The sequence below is a fragment of the Quercus lobata genome, chromosome 2, assembly GCF_001633185.2.
Source record: "Quercus lobata isolate SW786 chromosome 2, ValleyOak3.0 Primary Assembly, whole genome shotgun sequence".
In the NCBI taxonomy this organism is placed as follows: domain Eukaryota; kingdom Viridiplantae; phylum Streptophyta; class Magnoliopsida; order Fagales; family Fagaceae; genus Quercus; species Quercus lobata.
In genome coordinates this window covers 45,450,867-45,468,573 of record NC_044905.1, presented here as the reverse complement: position 1 = coordinate 45,468,573, position 17,707 = coordinate 45,450,867, and the positions used below count along the sequence as shown (strand labels likewise).

Genomic DNA, 17,707 nt, shown 5'->3' with positions numbered 1-17,707 from the left:
GAGAGGTTCAGAATAACTGTTTGATTGCTATGCCCAAACTGGTCTGGGATGATTTGTATCAAGTTTGAGAGAGTGAATTGGAAAACTGATTGTATTAAGCTAATAATGAATTACATTGCTCTGTTTTACATATGAAGCAACAGACTGGCGGGAAAGATAAAATAATAAAATAACAAACTTCCTAACAGCCATCAGATGTAGCATAACAGAATTAAAATTCAGCTTACACGCATTAAGCTACCTAACTAACTCTAATGATAAGCTTACTCCTGCAAATTGTTTTTGCAGAATCCTGTAATGTTTCAATTTTGAAGTTTGCAGCAGCACAAGAATTGGTTTTCCGGTTTATGTGTTTCCAACCTTTCCTTGTGTTTACTGTTAATGCAATGTGTATCTACTGGGTAAAAAAACAAAAACAAAAAAAAGACCATAATAAACAGCAACCATAAAACTCATTAAAACAGCAACCATATGAACACTATTTAGGAATTCTTATATTAAAAATATAAGGATTGATATTTGGTACTACAAAAGATGCAACCAAATTTGTGAACAGAACACTACAATATACTATGATAACACAACTGGTAGCTTATATTGCAGGCACCTATACAGTGTTGCTTCCTAAGTACCATGTTTTTTCCTCTCTCGTTAGAGAGGTTCAGAATAACTGTTTGATTGCTATGCCCAAACTGGTCTGGGATGATTTGTATCAAGTTTGAGAGAGTGAATTGGAAAACTGATTGTATTAAGCTAATAATGAATTACATTGCTCTGTTTTACATATGAAGCAACAGACTGGCGGGAAAGATAAAATAATAAAATAACAAACTTCCTAACAGCCATCAGATGTAGCATAACAGAATTAAAACTCAGCTTACACGCATTAAGCTACCTAACTAACTCTAATGATAAGCTTACTCCTGTAAATTGTTTTTGCAGAATCCTGTAATGTTTCAATTTTGAAGTTTGCAGCAGCACAAGAATTGGTTTTCCAGTTTATGTGTTTCCTACCTTTCCTTGTGTTTACTGTTAATGCAATGTGTATCTACTGGGTAAAAAAACAAAAACAAAAAAAAGACCATAATAAACAGCAACCATAAAACTCATTAAAACAGCAACCATATGAACACTATTTAGGAATTCTTATATTAAAAATATAAGGATTGATATTTGGTACTACAAAAGATGCAACCAAATTTGTGAACAGAACACTACAATATACTATGATAACACAATGTAAAAAAAATTCAGTATGAACAATGTAATGAATAACTAACCTCAACGTACTCCACACCAATTTCGCTAAGATTATCAGGAAGCAAGTAGATAACTCCACCTCGCTCAGTTTCCACTAAACAAATTCAAACCCGTGGCTCAGTTTCCACACAAAAACAATTCAATCACTAATTTTAACACAAAAACGTATAACTAAAATTCAAAAAAAAAATTAAATTGATTATGTGTGCACAAAAACTACAATTCAATCAATTATAGAATACAAAATAGGCTGGGGTAAAAAAATAATCTATAGCTCAGTTTCCACTAAACAAATTCAAACCCGTGGCTCAGTTTCCACACAAAAACAATTCAATCACTAATTTTAACACAAAAACATATAACTAAAATTCAAAAAAAAAATTAAATTGATTATGTGTGCACAAAAACTACAATTCAATCAATTATAGAATACAAAATAGGCTGGGGTAAAAAAATAATCTATAGCTCAGTTTCCACACAAATTGAATAGCCGTGAAAAAAAAAAAAAAAAAAAAAAAAAAACATACCTAGAAATTGAATAGCCGTGAAAAAAAAAAAGCATCTTGACAGGTTTATATATATAGTTATAGAGTCCTAATCTATATAGAGTTCGGATTCAGAAAAAAAAAATTAATATATATATTAGGTTTATAAGATAATACCTTTGGGCCGGTCTCGACGGGCTGGGTCGGTTGCATTGCCGACCGACATTGGGCTGGGGAAGAGTGGAAACTGAGCGAATTGGATATGGGTATGGTGGGATCTGTGGCCATGGGCTTGCCGTGGAAAGGAAGAGGCAGAGGATCGGTCTGTTGGGTCGGATCGGTATCGGGCTGTTGGGTCTTGCCGTGGAAAGGGAGAGGCAGAGGATCGGTCTGTTGGGTCGGATCGTTGGGTCTTGCCGTGGAAAGGAAATGGCAGAGAATCGGAGAAGGCAGAAGGTCCGGTATCGTGAAAGGGAAAGCTATTCGTGTGGCCATGGAGGAAAGGGAAAGGTATTCGTGGCAGAGAATCGGAGAAGGCAGAAGGTCCGGTATCGTGAAATGGAAAGCTATTCGTGTGGCCATGGAGGAAAGGGAAAGGTATTCGCGTGGTTATGGAGTTTGTTGTCCGGTATCGTGTAAGGGAAAGGTATTCGTGTGGTTATGGTTTTATTATTATTTTTTTTTTGTTTTATTATTTGTTATTATTATTTTTTTTTTAAATGATGTGCTGACGTGGAAAATTGTGGAAGCTCCAAAAGCTTCGGTTTTATATATATATATAGATAAAGATCAAATCATGCAAAGCAGCGGAAAATAAACAACACACGATATGATCACCCAGGAAACCAAACAAGTAAAAACCTGGGGAGGATTTAACCTAGCTATCCTCAAGGTAAACTTGAATCCACTATCAGAAAGAATCGAAGTTCATACAAAAGGACTTACAAGCACCCCCGCTCGACTTCCTAATGCTACCAACCAGTAGAACTTACTGACACGACCACGTGCAAGCTCCGAATCCACGTACTCCTTCTTTCTTTCGATTCCCACCAGCTACAAGCACCTCCGCTTGTGTATTCTTTAAGCTTTAATGGCAGCAACTGTTTTGATCATCAAGGTGTAGAGAATATCTCCTCCTTGAAAACCCTAAGTTTGTGTAAAGGAAAGCTCCTCTAGATCTCACAAGAGATTTACACAAACCGCAATATGAGCAACACTAAAACGTGGCTAGGGTTTGCCTTTTATACTTAGGACAAATAAGAAACCCTAAAAATGTTTTAAAACAATTAGGGCTGAGTTGGAAAATTCTGTAGAAAAGCAATCTGCCCGAGCTTCGATCGGTCGAGCCTAAGCTTCGATCGATCGAGCCAGGCCGAAAGCCACAGTGCTTTCTGCTTTACACTCGATTCCAACTTTACATTGACATACAACTTTGAGCTAGTTTTAAACATTTCTAAACACATTGTTTTGATCATAGTTTGTCAACAATACAAATTAGAGTTCTAAATACATAAAGATCTACACTTTAGAACCTAACAAACTCCCCCTTTGGCAATCCGTGACAAAACACAACTTAGAAGCTCAAAGTTTACAAAATGAAAAGCCCTTTACAAAATAATGCTCATAAACAAAAATTCAATCCTAACTACTATCCATCAGTTGCAAGTGTAGACAGTAGCTCAATTGAATCAACCTGTATATTTCCTGAAACACTAAATAAAATGCATAACCGCATGTGTGGAAATAATACAAGTAAACAAAATAACTTCTTGATTTCAAACAACACACAAATAAAGACATATATCAATGAATAACTCATAAATATAAATCAATAAGCAGTTTGAAACAAGAAACAAATAAAGTACCAACAAAAACATAAAACTCCCCCTATCATGAATATCCAATAAAAAAAAAGGTAAGAGCTAAAAATGTTAAGTACACAGTGAAGCACCTAGATACAATCTAAAACTCCACAAGCTCCAACCAAAAACAAAAAAGTCTCCTCCTGAAAGCAAAAACACTATAAGTACTCTCCTTTTTTGTGACGGAATGCCAAAGGGCAAATAAGATATCCATCATCAAAAGGGAGGTGGTCTAAACTGCGCCAACTCCGCACGCAAGGCACGGATCTCATCAAGCACGTCCACCAAAATCTGTCCTTGAACCGCCTGAACGGTCAAGACATGATCTAACGTGCGACGAATGTTTGAATCATCCGTAGCAGTCGGTGGAGGAACAGCAGCATGAGCATTAGCAGCAACACCTGAAGTCTCAGAAGTAGCTATACTTGTATAAGAGGGAGGAGGGGGAACACTACTAGATGACGCACCTCTAGGACGAGAAGGAGGAACTCTCAACTGAGTAGCCCTCTGACGAAGAAAGGTGGCACCTATGGGAGCCATCACATGAACAGGCTCACCTGATGGAAAACCATCTAGACCTAAATAGAGCAGAATCCTATGAATAAAAATAGGATGAATCAGCGCATGCCCTACGGCAGAACTCCTATGAACCTCGTTCAAAGAACGAAGCAACAAGTGAGGAAAACTGATAGACGCTCTAGAAGCAAAGGCGTACAAAAACACACATCGCTCTAAAGGGATGGTGTGGAAGTGAGAGATAGGCCACAAGGAATGACACACAATCCTAAAGAAGAGATAGGCAGTCTCGGTAAGCTCAGCGGATGTGATCCGAGGATCAGAACCCCACTGGATAGATGACCTAGTGATGTAAGACATGACAACATCTAAAGAGGGTGTCTCATCATAGGGATAGTCAGCATCCCGAACAACCGGCATCCTAAGAGCCTCAGCCACCAACCGAGGGGTAATGGTAAACTCTACACCTCGTATCCAACTCCTAACAAGGGTGTTGGAATCATAGAGGTGGCAAGAGAGATTCGAGTAGAACTCTTTAATCAAGGCGGTCGGAGGTGGATGATCTATCGCTATGAGAGGCAACCAACCCCTAGACTCAAAATTGGCCCTAATGGCAGGATCAAGAGCATCTAACACAACAACTCGCTCAGACGAGATCTTACGCCTACAGTTCAAGGTGTCATAGGCTTCTCTACACTTCTCATTCTTAAATAGCTCTACTCTAGGTGGAGACTTAGAGGAAGTGGAAGTGGTCCTATGAGTTCTAGTTTTCCTAGGCATGGTGCTAAGATAAGGATCAAAACACAGAGCGAAAGAACAAAAACCACAAAACCAAAACCAAGGGCAGACTGCAAGTTAGCACAAAAACAAAAAAATAGAATCAAAATCTATATGATGCATGAATAAGTTTAAATGTCATGATGCATGTGCTAATGCAGTGAATTGAGTCAAAAAGATTCAAATTACAAAATTGGCTTGCACATAAAGGTTTTTAACACAAAAACCCCAAAATAAAGAAAACACTTGATCAATTTTTAAAAAATTGACGAATCGATCATTGCACATAATATAATAACAACAATAATGACCAATTACATCAATTGGAGAAGCCAATTTCATCAATTTAAGCCAATTTGACAAAATCCCCAATTCGGATCAAATTCAAAACCCTAGAATTTTCAATTTTTCAAAAACCACAAAATTGATCAAATTAAACTATAGGGAACATCAATATAACATCATGGCACAAAAACCCATTAATCAATTACACAAGAATTGGCTTGAATCATCAAAAACCCCAATAATTTTGAAGATGCTGAAAATACCCATAAGAATGCATGAAAAATGCATGAAAACAAGAAATAAACTTGAAAAAGAAGGGCAAAAAGATCTTACCGGCTTTTAAGGACAAAAACCTTGCAAAAATCTTGAAGTAAAACGACAAAAATTTGATGGTGGAGCCAAGAGCCAACGCGGAGAGAGAGAAAGAAAAAGAAAAAGTTTGAACAGTGACTTTGAAAAAGTCCAATTTTGCCTTTTAAAAAACCAGATACACGAGTTTCGATCGGTCGAAAATCAGCCTCCACCGGTCGAAACAAACAGAGACTCCCTCTCTCAAAAATTTTAAAATTTTAAAAATTTCGATCGGTCGAAAAATAGAATGGATCGATCGAATCAGGCAGAGGCTCACCAAATTTTTCAGGAAAAACAAAATTTTTGAAAAACAAGTTGATTTAGCTCAAAGCATTAAAATTTAAGAACAAAAATGCATGAGTATGAGATGATATGATTTTCCAAACAAGAATTTTAAGCCCAATATTCCCCAAAAAAAATTTTGCATTCTCCACAAATTTTCAAGCAACAAATTTAGTTTGCACATAATTCAAAGTGATTGCAAAAACTTGGTTGGTCAGACCATAAACACACACAATAACATGTACAATGTTTAGCAAAGAGTAACTCGTGTAGTGTGTGCAACTAGCAAAGACATGAGATACATGTGAGGTGATATGTGAATAGTAATCAATCACAAAATCTACAAAATTCATCACAAAAAATTTAAAAGAGACTATCTCCTAAACATCATATAACTCTCACATCTCCTAGATCATAAGCTTGCAATCATGTAAGTTTCTTGTATTTATGCCTCATAATATACATTCCAATTTTAAGTTTATGTGAGTTTGGCATCAAGCCTAATAGTACACACCAATTAGATTTTAAGAATTAAGCACTTTTACCGAGGCTTCACCTTATGTTCTTTTTGTGCATGTGCTACACTTTCTCGAGTACAAAATCTTATGATATGCACTAAGGTGTTCATGATTGGCTAGTGAACAGTGGTGAGATGGTTATTTATGCCTTTCTCTAAAAGTTCAAGTCCAACATTTAAAAACAAGTGACTTCAAGATTAAGACATGGTAATCAAAAACCATACACATCTTTCCCACACAACATGCACTACAAATCTTCAACTAGTAGAGTGCAATAAATAAGCTCATCAAAGCTAAACAAGGTACAACAAACATGTTATGTGAAAATAAATTGACCAACCTTGTTCTTAAAAACCAAGAAGAATAGTACAAAAACAAAATGTTCTTCCTTTTCCCCTTTTTTTTTTTTTATTTTTTTTATTTTAATAAAAAATAAAAACACCTAGAATTAAATGCATGAATGTTATGCAATGCAAATCCTAGAGACAAAAAAAACACAACCAAAGAACAATGGTCACAACGGGTAGAGCAATGAAGCACAAGGACCATGTCAGAAAGACTCAGTTAGGTCGTGTCTTTTGCATTCAAAACTTTTTAGATGCATCACGAGCATTGGAGTTCTTATTCACTTGAGAATGATTACCAACTCCAGGATTGGAATAAAGGTTTAAAGCCTTTACCAAATTACCAATAAGTACCATAGGATCAAGTGCTTGAGGCACAGGTACTTTTGGTTTGTTTGCTCTCTTTGCAGCTTGCAGCTTGTAGCAATTTGGACGTATGTGTCCACTCTTTCCACAAAAATGACAAACCCATGCAGGTTTATCATGTGTCTTGTCCTTAGATAGGGTAGGCTTCTTAGGCTTAGATTCTTTCAGATCAACCCTAATCTTCCTAGATGATGAACCTTCTAAGGGTTTAGCAACCTTACTCACAGGGTGTTTGACAGTTTCACTCACTATCTCACTCACTGAAGGTCCAAAAGAAGAAGATGAAGGAACAAACTTAGTGGAATGGGGAGCGGACACACAGATGCTATCAACATAACCTAAACCAGTTTTGTCAGAAGATGACTTTTGAACATTCAGCATTTGATCAAGTTTAGAACTAGCAGATCTAGCAACAGATAAATCAAGTTCCAAAGATTTAACTTTATCAAGCAACAGCATGTTTTCAGTTTTCACATTGTTCAAAAGGTCATTAGCATCAAAAAATTTAACAAGCAAATTTTTCTTTTCAAGCTCAAGAGATTCAATTTTCTTTAGGCCAAGTTCAACATTCATAGCATCCTTTGCAGCAACTTTGCAAAATTTGTTATAGGCCTCTTGAAGATCTGCATCTTCAGAGAGTTCCCCATCAGAAGGGTTCTCTTCAACAGATATGCTCTCGTCAACTACAGCAGTAGCAGTGAAAGCAATGAAGTTTCCATCCTCATCACAATTAGAATCATGATCAGAAACTTCACCATCACTAAGGGTTACAGCCATAGCCTTACCCATAGACTTCAAATAGGTTGGACATTCAGATTTCAAGTGTCCATACCCTTGACATCCAAAACATTGAGAGCCCAAAGAATTATTGGAAGATTGACCTATTCTTTCTCTAGGTTTATCATTGTTATTAACCTTAGTGGGATCATACTTCCTAAAATTTCTAAGTTCAGCAGTGTTTGTGCCTCTTGCCTTTCTATTGTTATTCCTGAGAAAGTTTCTAAAGTTCTTGGCAAGATAGGCAATCTTTGTAGCAGAGAGCTCATCATCAAATCCACCACTATCAACATCATCAACAGACTTAAGAGCCATTGATTTGGATTTGGTAGTTTTGGGTAGATCCAACTCATAGGATTGAAGAGATCCTACAAGCTCATCAACAGGGATGGAGTCCACATCCTTGCTTTCAGTAATGGTAGTCATCTTTGGTCTAAAGTCTTCAGTCAAAGATCTAAGAATCTTCCTAACAATTTTAGGTTGATCATAGATTTCACCCAAGTTAAAAGCAGAATTAACAATATCATTCAGTTTTGCATAGAATTCATTAAAAGATTCATCATCAGACATCCTAATGCATTCAAATTTAGAAGTCAATTGCTGCAATTTATTTATTTTGACAGCCTTCGTGCCTTCATGCACAGTCTGGAGGATATTCCAAGCAGTATGAGCGATCTCAACATTCCTGATTCTCTTAAATTCCTCCATAGAAATAGCATTAAAGATCGCATTCATAGCCTTGCTATTAAACGAAGCTGCTTCTTTCTGAGAAGTTTGCCACTCACTAACAGGAGTAGTGGGCTTCTCCCATCCGTATTCAACGGAGTTCCACACCCTCTCATCAATGGATTTCAGGAAGACTTTCATCCTTACTTTCTAGTAAGAATAATTATTCCCATCAAAGTGAGGAGGAATAACTAGAGAGTGTCCGTGTTCCATGACAACAGGGGTCAAGGATCAGCTCAGTGATCAAAGGATCAACAACAAAAAAAGCTACCCACTCTGATACCACTTGATAGTTTTTAGAGCCCTTAAACAATTGATTAAACCTAGGTAATTAGCCAAGTTGTTACTTAGTCCAATTAAACAAGTCTAGGTTATCACAATAATAAAGATCAGATCATGCAAAGTAGTGGAAAATAAACAACACACGATATGATCACCCAGGAAACCAAACCGGTAAAAACCTGGGAAGGATTTGACCTAGTTATCCTCAAGGTAAACTTGAATCCACTATCAGAAAGAATCGAAGTTCATACAAAAGGACTTACAAGCACCCCCGCTCGACTTCCTAATGCTACCAACCAGTAGAACTTACTGACATGACCACGTGCAAGCTCCGAATCCACGAACTCCTTCTTTCTTTCGATTCCCACCAGCTACAAGCACCCCCGCTTGTGTATTCTTTAAACTTTAATGGCAGCAACTGTTTTGATCATCAAGGTGTAGATAATATCTCCTCCTTGAAAACCCTAAATTTGTGTAAAGGAAAGCTCCTCTAAATCTCACAAGAGATTTACAAAAACCGCAATATGAGCAACACTAAAACGTGGCTAGGATTTGCCTTTTATACTTAGGACAAATAAGAAACCCTATAAACGTTTTAAAACAACTAGGGCTGAGTTGGAAAATTCTGCAGAAAAGCAATCTACCCGAGCTTTGATCGGTCGAGCCTAAGCTTCGATCGATCGAGCCAGGCCGAAAGCCACAGTGCTTTCTACTTTACACTCGATTCCAACTTTACATTGACATACAAATTTGAGCTAGCTTTAAACATTTCTAAACACATTGTTTTGATCATGGTTTGCCAACAATACAAATTAGAGTTCTAAATACATAAAGACCTACACTTTAGAACCTAACAGCTGCAAAGTTCTTCAGTTCATCACACTATGAAGATCACGAAGCTCCTTGGTTACAAAACCCTACGGTGTACAAACACAGCAGCTTCTTCAAGAGAAAGATGAACTAGGGTAAATTCTGTGTTCGGTCACAATTTACATTAAAAAAACCTTGTTTCACACTCGCGCAACCTTTGACGGCCCTTAAAATAATCCTTATATATGTTTAGGGTTGTGAGAAAAGAAAGCCTAAACATAATCTTTACCTGATTCTTGGATAGACTTGCATGGCTTTAACACTTGAACTTGAAACCATGTTCCTTGAACATATCCTAGATCTACCCAATTACAAGTAAAGTACGTTTTGTCAAAGGATTAGCGAATTACATAAAATAGTGACATATGTTCCTAATATTGAATCACATATGTCCTAACAATCTCCCTCTTTGGCAATCCGTGACAAAACCACAACAAACAAATGAACATATGAGAGAAGTCATAAATCACTCAACTCATACTCACATGTTAAATACAATAAAATCTATCCTAACACAACTCTTGAAAAACTTTGCGAGAAGAGAGTTTATGGAAGAAGAATTTGACAACCTGTATTTTTGAAACACATTAAACAAAACTCATCATGGCATCTTAGTGTGAAATAGAAATAATATATTGCATTCAATAAATAAGAAACAAGTGTATAAAGAGAGAAAAGAAACAACACATGGAGAGATAGGTGAAATAACATACATCAATATATATATATATATATAAACCAAATATAAGTACAATGTCAAATGGTCACAAGACCAATAGAAAGAAAAGAAAAGATACAAAAAATCCTCACTACATCCCTCATAGAAACTCCCCCTATCTCTTATACTAACCCTCCCCCTATGAGTATGACTACTCTCATCTCAAAACTATTCCCCCTTTTTGTCACGAGTGACAAAAGGCAAGTATATCAAGTAGACATCTCATCATCACTAGGCGAGCCAACATCATCATCCTCATTAGCATCAGCACTGCCAGAGCCATTATCACTCTCATCCTTAGAAGCCAATGGAGATGGATAGGAAGCAATAGTGAAACCACCCATGACAGCCTGTTGTCGCACGATACGACTAACACGGGTGTTCACCTGACACAACTCATCGTTGAGAGTGTCAAGGCGAGCATCCATGCGCAAAAGCTGTGCCATGATGGCCTCAAGTGTCACTCCACTCACAAAAGACGAAGGAGCGGAGGTGGATGGAGCGGTAGAAGTTGGAGGAGCTACCGCCTCTATCTGGGGCTACCTCAGTCTAAGCTGTGTTGCGCTCCGTCAAATAGTAGCTGCATCTATGGCACACATGAAAGCGAAGTGGGGAGACTCGGGATAGGAGATAGAAAAATGGTGAAGGAGCTGCAGGATAGCCGAAGGAAAAATGAACTTATCATGGGTCACCGTATCCTTATAGACATCTATAAGAAAGAGTATGAAGTGAGAAGGGAAGTCTATAGAGATATCCTCTAGGAAGGATAATGAAAATTGAGCACGAGGCTTTGTGATAGTGTTATAGTGAGACAAAGGATGAAGAATAAATATCATCACCATATAAAGGAATCTTGGACCTTTTGCAAAGGCCGAGCAAGGGGTGTTTTGATGCTCACCCCAAGATGATGGTGTCTTACAAAAGAGAGATGCAAGTTCATCTTTAGACATAGTCTTAAGACAATCACAACCAGGGTAGTTAGGATGCGCTACCCTAGGAATGTGTAGTACCTCGGATACAATATCTGGAGTAACTACCATGTATGTACCTCGAACGCGAGTGACAAATTGGGGTATAGAATAATCAAATCCGTGTAAATTCGTGCATATTGGAGTAAAACTCCTATATGATCACGGAAGGGCACGTGATTGGGACGCCACATAGTGACTCCCAACCCCTATTATTGATGACAGTGGGTAGGTCAGTGTTAGAAAAATCTAACAGAACGTCTTGGCGTTCCGAATGAATGCCTCGTCATGAAAAGATCTCCGAGAAGTCTGACTTGGCCTTCTCATCACGAAATCGTACGTGAGATGGAGTGGGTTCAAAAGGAGAAGAAGAAGATGCCCCAAAACAAAGAGGGTTCCAGGACATAATGGATTTATGATTAGGTGCCATGATGCAACTAACGTAAGAAAGAGAGAGAGCGAGGGAGAGAGAGACAATCAGAAAAGCACCAACAACAATATATCAAAATATAAAGAATTGAAGGTGTGTATGCATGAAAATGCATGAGCATGTGACATGCAAATTTAAATACATCATAGGCTCAGCCCAATCCAATCCTAACAACACACAAACAATTCAACATATATAGCACACATCTAATGAAAATATAGTTATAATGCAAATATGATGCAATGCACGAACATTTAGGATCAAAAATACAAATCCTATCCCAAAAATTTAGCAAAAACTTTATTAATTTTAAAAAACCCCAAAGTTTATCAAAAATCCCAAAAGTTAGGTTTAAAGATATGGAATGCGTGATAAAGAGTGAGAAATCAATATATCAGATGAAGAAAAATGATCTTAAGACTGAAGATTGAGTGAGGAAGTAGTTTGGAGTAATTGAGAGGTGTTTATATAGAAACTTCATGAACCTCGATGGATTGAGAGCTATCGAGATTTAAAACGCCCCTTTCAGCTATCGAGGGTCTAATGAGAGGTGTCCACAGCAAAGATTCTTGATGGATCGAGGCAGCTATCGAAAAGGTATCGAGAGGTCAGAAAGTTTCTTAGTGGATCGAAGTAGCTATCGAGAGCTATCGAGAATGCGATAAAAAGAAGCTGAAGGTTCACGATAGATAGCCTAATTGTCGAGAGATATCGAGAAGCTATCAAGATTGCTTAAAAAAAGTTTTTCAAAGAAAAGAAAAACACAAATATGAATGCAATCATGCATGCTACTCAACCAAAGATCCAAACAACATTTTAAGCTCTCAAAATCATCTCTCAATCAAGAAAAAATGTTAAGCACATAGATAATAAAAAAAAAAACACACACACACACACACACAACAAGTCTAACCGATTTCATATTTCCAAAATAAGTTAAGATAGTTTAGTGAGCATACATTAACACATGTATTCCTTGTGATGGCCAAATCACATTGTAGTCACACATGTATCAAAAGTAACAAAGAATATTACGTGTTGTGTGTGAAAAATATCGCAAGATTGCACAAGTGTCTACATGTTATGACGATTTGAGATATGAGAAAATCACTTTAACTCACAATCATAACTATTTGATGGGAACTATCACCTTCAAGGTACATCCTATAACTCCCACATCTCCTAGAAGACACGCTTCCAATCATATATAAAGTATTTTGATTCTTTTTGCTTTTATTTTTCTTTGCATATTTTTCTTTTAAGCAAATCATACATAGGCATATAAGAGATAGAAAAGAAATACCCAATTATGTTAAGCATTTGACATTCCACTTTCGCTATGCCGAACCATATAAATGTCATTTCATGATTGGCGGGCAACAGTGGTGAGATGGTTATTTATGCCTTTCTCTTAGGATTTTCTAGTCCTTCCCGTCAAAAAGAGTGATACGAGTGTTAATTACAAGAGATAACTTAACCTTACTCATCACAAACACGAGCCACAAAGCTCACTTGCTTAGTTGTGCATAGAGATGCTCATCTAAGCTACAAAAGATACAAAGTTTAGAAAACATTGTTTCAATGGCCATCCAAGGTACACAAATACCAATGTACACAAAATACACATTGTTTTTGTATTTTTCTGATATTTCAATTTTTTTTTATATATTTTAAATGAAAAAAAAAAATAAAGCAAAACTGAAAAGTAAACAAACAAAAACATGTTAAACAAAGTAATTCATAAAACTAGACTAACTCAAAACATGAAAGCAAAACACACAAGTAATGCAAACACAAAAACAAGAAGCGGAGAGAGAGAAAAAGTGACAAAATAACTTGGAGCCCTTTTCCTTCCACACCTTGGAAGAACCTTTTCGTGTAGCAAACCCTTGATCCGGCGGTGAGGGGGAAGAATTAAAACCGTTCAAGTTTAAAACGAACATGAGGGCTTTGAGAAGATCTCCAAGAGGAGCAAAGGAGGATGAAAACGAATTATGGTTTCCTGACGCACTCATGCTGTTGCTCTGTTGAGTGGCTAACCAATTATAGCAATTAGGTTGAGTATGTCAAGCTACTCCACAGTGATGACTGAGATGCTGCTTCTTCTGTTTAGGCTTTCAATGTTTCCCTTCTTAGCCCTAGGGTTCTTAATATCTTTCTTATCAAGCTTAAGGGGTGCTCCTAAAATAGATTTACCTTTGTCTATGTTCTCACTAGCTAATTCATTTTTAACATCATTGTTCTCAGTTTCAACATTATTAGTAGGAGGAACAAAAACAGTAGTACTAGAAGTAGCAATATTAGGAGAAGAGAATTCATACCCTAAACTAGTTTAATCAGAAGCAGATTTCTGAAGACTGAGCATCTCATCAAGCTTAGCACTTGAAGTCATTTCCAACTGAGCTCTGACTTGGAACAGTTCTGCCTTAAACTTCTTGATCTTCTCAGCCAAGAAATTATTCTCATATCTCAGTGCTCCAATAGTCTGATTAGCTTTCATCAAACTTTGTGGAGTTTTCTTCTCTCTCAAGCTCCACATCACTAAGCTTCTTGGTGGCCAACTTATACAACTTTTCATGCTTTTTTGAGACCTTGTATAACTTTGCATAGGCTGTGTGGATGTCATTTTGTTCATCCATCTTCTCAAATTTAGACTCCACCAAGTCTTCTTCTCTACATCTTCAACAATCTCTTCAGTAGGATTTACAATAGCAGTGAAGGCATTTAGGATTCCATCATCCTCATTATCAAAGTCATCCTCAGACTCGGTGTCGCTCAAGGTAGCAGCAAGTGCCTTGCTTTTTCCGATGGTCTTGAGATAAGCAAGGCACTCTTGTTTCATGTGACCGAAGCCTTAACACCCAAAGCACTTTGGTCCTGAGGGAATAGTGTACTGACTGCCATCCCTAGCATCCTTCTTCCATTTATCTTGGCTAATGAACTGTGAGGAACTAGATTGCCTACGGTCCTTGTCGAATCCCTTCCCATTGACATTCTTCATGAACTTCTTGAATTGCCTTATAATGTAGGACTTCATTTTAGAATCTTCATCTTATGAAGACTCATCAGTATCACTACTCTTGGCCTTCAATGCCATGCTCTTGCTCTTGTTCGATTTCCTAATCCTTGTCAAACCTAACTCATAGGTCTGCAAGTTGCCAACCAACTCTGTCAAAGGAATTTTGTCAATATTCTTTGATTCCTCAATTACGATGATCTTGGCATGAAATCTCTAGGGTAGAGATCTGAGCACCTTTCTCATAATCTTGAGTTCAAAAATGGTTTCCCCAAGATTAAAGGCTGAGTTTACTATGTCCTTGAGCTTGGCAAAGAACTCATCAAACGATTTATCCTCCTCCATCTTGATCTCTTCAAAGCTTGTAGTGAGCCTCTGAAGCTTTGAATCCTTGACAGCCTTGATTCCTTCATAGGTTGTCTGGAGGATGGTTCATGATTCCTTTGTAGTTTCAGTGGAGGATATTTTCTTGAACTCCTCATTTGTGACTGCACTAAATAAAGCATTCAATGCCCTATTGTTGAAGTTTTTTTCCTTGATCTTAGCATCATCCCAGTCGGCCGGCACTTCCGTAGGCTTAGTCCAGCCTATCTCCACAGCTTGCCACACTTTCTCACTTGATTCTTGGACAGACTTGCATGGCTTTAACACTTGAACTTGAAATTTTTTTCCTTAAAGTATTAAACACATCCTAGATCTACCCAATTACAAGTAAAGTGCGTTTTTTCAAAGGATTAGTCAATTACATAAAATAGTGACATATGTTCCTAACATTGAATCACATATGTCCTAACAGTTAAGGTTCATAATGTAGTGAAGTATGTGAAATCCTCTCCTAATAGATTTGAGAAGTTCAAGGCGTGTGTTGAAATAGAAAAAATTCAAAGCAAAATTTGTTCCTTGATGTGTCTACTAGGTGGAATTCAACTTAATGTTAAAAAGTGCTCAAAAGTTTGTGGTTGCATTCGAAAGGATGGATGATGATGATGGGTGTTTCCTTCATTATTTTGAGAATCCATCTAGTGGCCTCCCTCGGTTTTTGAGATTGGGAAAATGTAAGGCATTTTACAAAGTTTCTTGGTGTGTTCTATGAGGTAACTTTAAGATTTTCTGGTTCTTTGTTTGTGACTATTAATGTGTGTTTCCATGAGCTTGTTAGTCTTCAAGACCAATTAAATCAATTGTGTAATTGTAGGGTGATCCTTTGTTAAAGGATATGGCACAAAGAATGAAATTGAAGTATTATAAGTATAAGGGAAGTGTTGATAGGATAAATTTGATATTGTGAAATTGAAATATGTGAAGTTTTGGCTTAAGTAGTGGTATGACAAGGAAAAGGCCGATGAGTTAGGATTGAGAGTTAGAGAAGCTTTGAATAGATTGTATAAACACTATAGTGGAGCAATGGGGACTCCATAGGGTGCTACTGCTAGTGGGACTAGTGAGTCTGGTGGTAGTGATGTTGTTGCCATGTCTTCCATGCTAAGTTGCTTTGGCAGTGTAGAAGAGAGGATAAAGAGGTATAATAACATATACAAATAGCACTTAGAAGATGAGGATAGTGTAGAATGCAAATTTGAATTGGACCAATAATTATTAGAAGCTAGTATAGATCCAGAGATGGAAGGCTTTGATATTCTTGATTGGTGGAGGGTGAATTCTTCAAGATATAGGGTCCTTTCTCTAGTTGCCCATGATGTTTTGGCAATTCCTATCTCTACCATTGTATCAGAATCTGCATTTACCACAGGATGTTGTTTTTGGATCCTTTCCGTAGCTTATTGTCTCCCAATACTGTCAAATTTTTAATTTGTACACAAAATTGGTTGTGGTCTAAGGATTCAACTAAACCAATTAACCTACGAGAGGCAATGGATGAAGTGGAAAACTATGAACTTGAATCGGGTAATGTGTTTATGTTCTTTTCTAATTTTTTTTCTGCTTTTATTATTTATAAATTCTCTTGTATTTTATTTGTTATTTATTTATTTATTTATGAGTTATTATTTATTTACAATTTTTATTTTTTTTTTCCTTTCAGAGTTTGCACCAAAACCCACTGTGGGTATAGATTTTGTTCTAGATTGATTTGGAAGTTGGGGTTGTTTTTTGGACTTAGCTACATAAGGTAACTTAAAATTTTTATGTAATTTGCTTATTTTTGTTGGTGTTGATACCTCATTTTGCAACCCGCATTTAACCTCACATGGAGGGTAAAAAGGGTAATTTTCCCTTGGAAATAGGCATCTTAAGTGTGGCCACTAGATCCTTAATTTTATTTTATCAAAATGATCTTGATGTTGTAACAATCAAATTAACTAGTCATAAGCCTTAATCAGACCATCAGATTGAAAATTATCATCAAATCAAGTTTTAATGGCCGAGATGCACTATTAGAAATTGAGTCCGACTATATGTGATTATGAACAATTGATTCCAATTGGTTATAATTATAATCAATTTGAAATTAAATACGTGTCATAATTTGATTAGCTAGGACTACATCGTATGGTAAGGTTGCACACACTTGATTAATTAGATAATCAAATATTAATTATTAAATGAGTAATTTGTGTAATTATCTTTTTAATTGAGGTAAATTTGGAACTGATTAAGTCTAAAATGTAAGCGATTGAAGCTATTAATGTTAATTGGAAACTAATATGGGGCATATTAATGTTAATTATGCTTAAACTATTTTCTGACAAATGACCTCTGCTCACCATATTGTCGATATATCTCATAATATTTTGATTTTGTGAGTGAGATTAATTTTTCTAGAAACTAGACATCTTTGGCTTCAATTTGAGCACAAGAACAAGACAATTCTGATAAGAATTGAGTATGATATGATTTTTTTAATTTGGCTTTGCG

General features: G+C 36.7%; 1 protein-coding gene across 1 annotated transcript; it reads right to left on the bottom strand.

Moving 5' to 3' along the window:
* Positions 1–1,121: 1,121 nt before the first annotated feature.
* Positions 1,122–2,390, bottom strand: LOC115974302. Its single transcript, XM_031094582.1, has 2 exons — positions 1,923–2,390; positions 1,122–1,354 (listed from the first exon to the last, which is right to left on the bottom strand). The coding sequence occupies exons 1-2, from the start codon at positions 2,325–2,327 to the stop codon at positions 1,133–1,135; spliced, it is 627 nt and encodes a 208-aa protein (XP_030950442.1). The 5' UTR covers positions 2,328–2,390; the 3' UTR covers positions 1,122–1,132.
* Between the last annotated feature and the right edge of the window lie 15,317 nt (positions 2,391–17,707).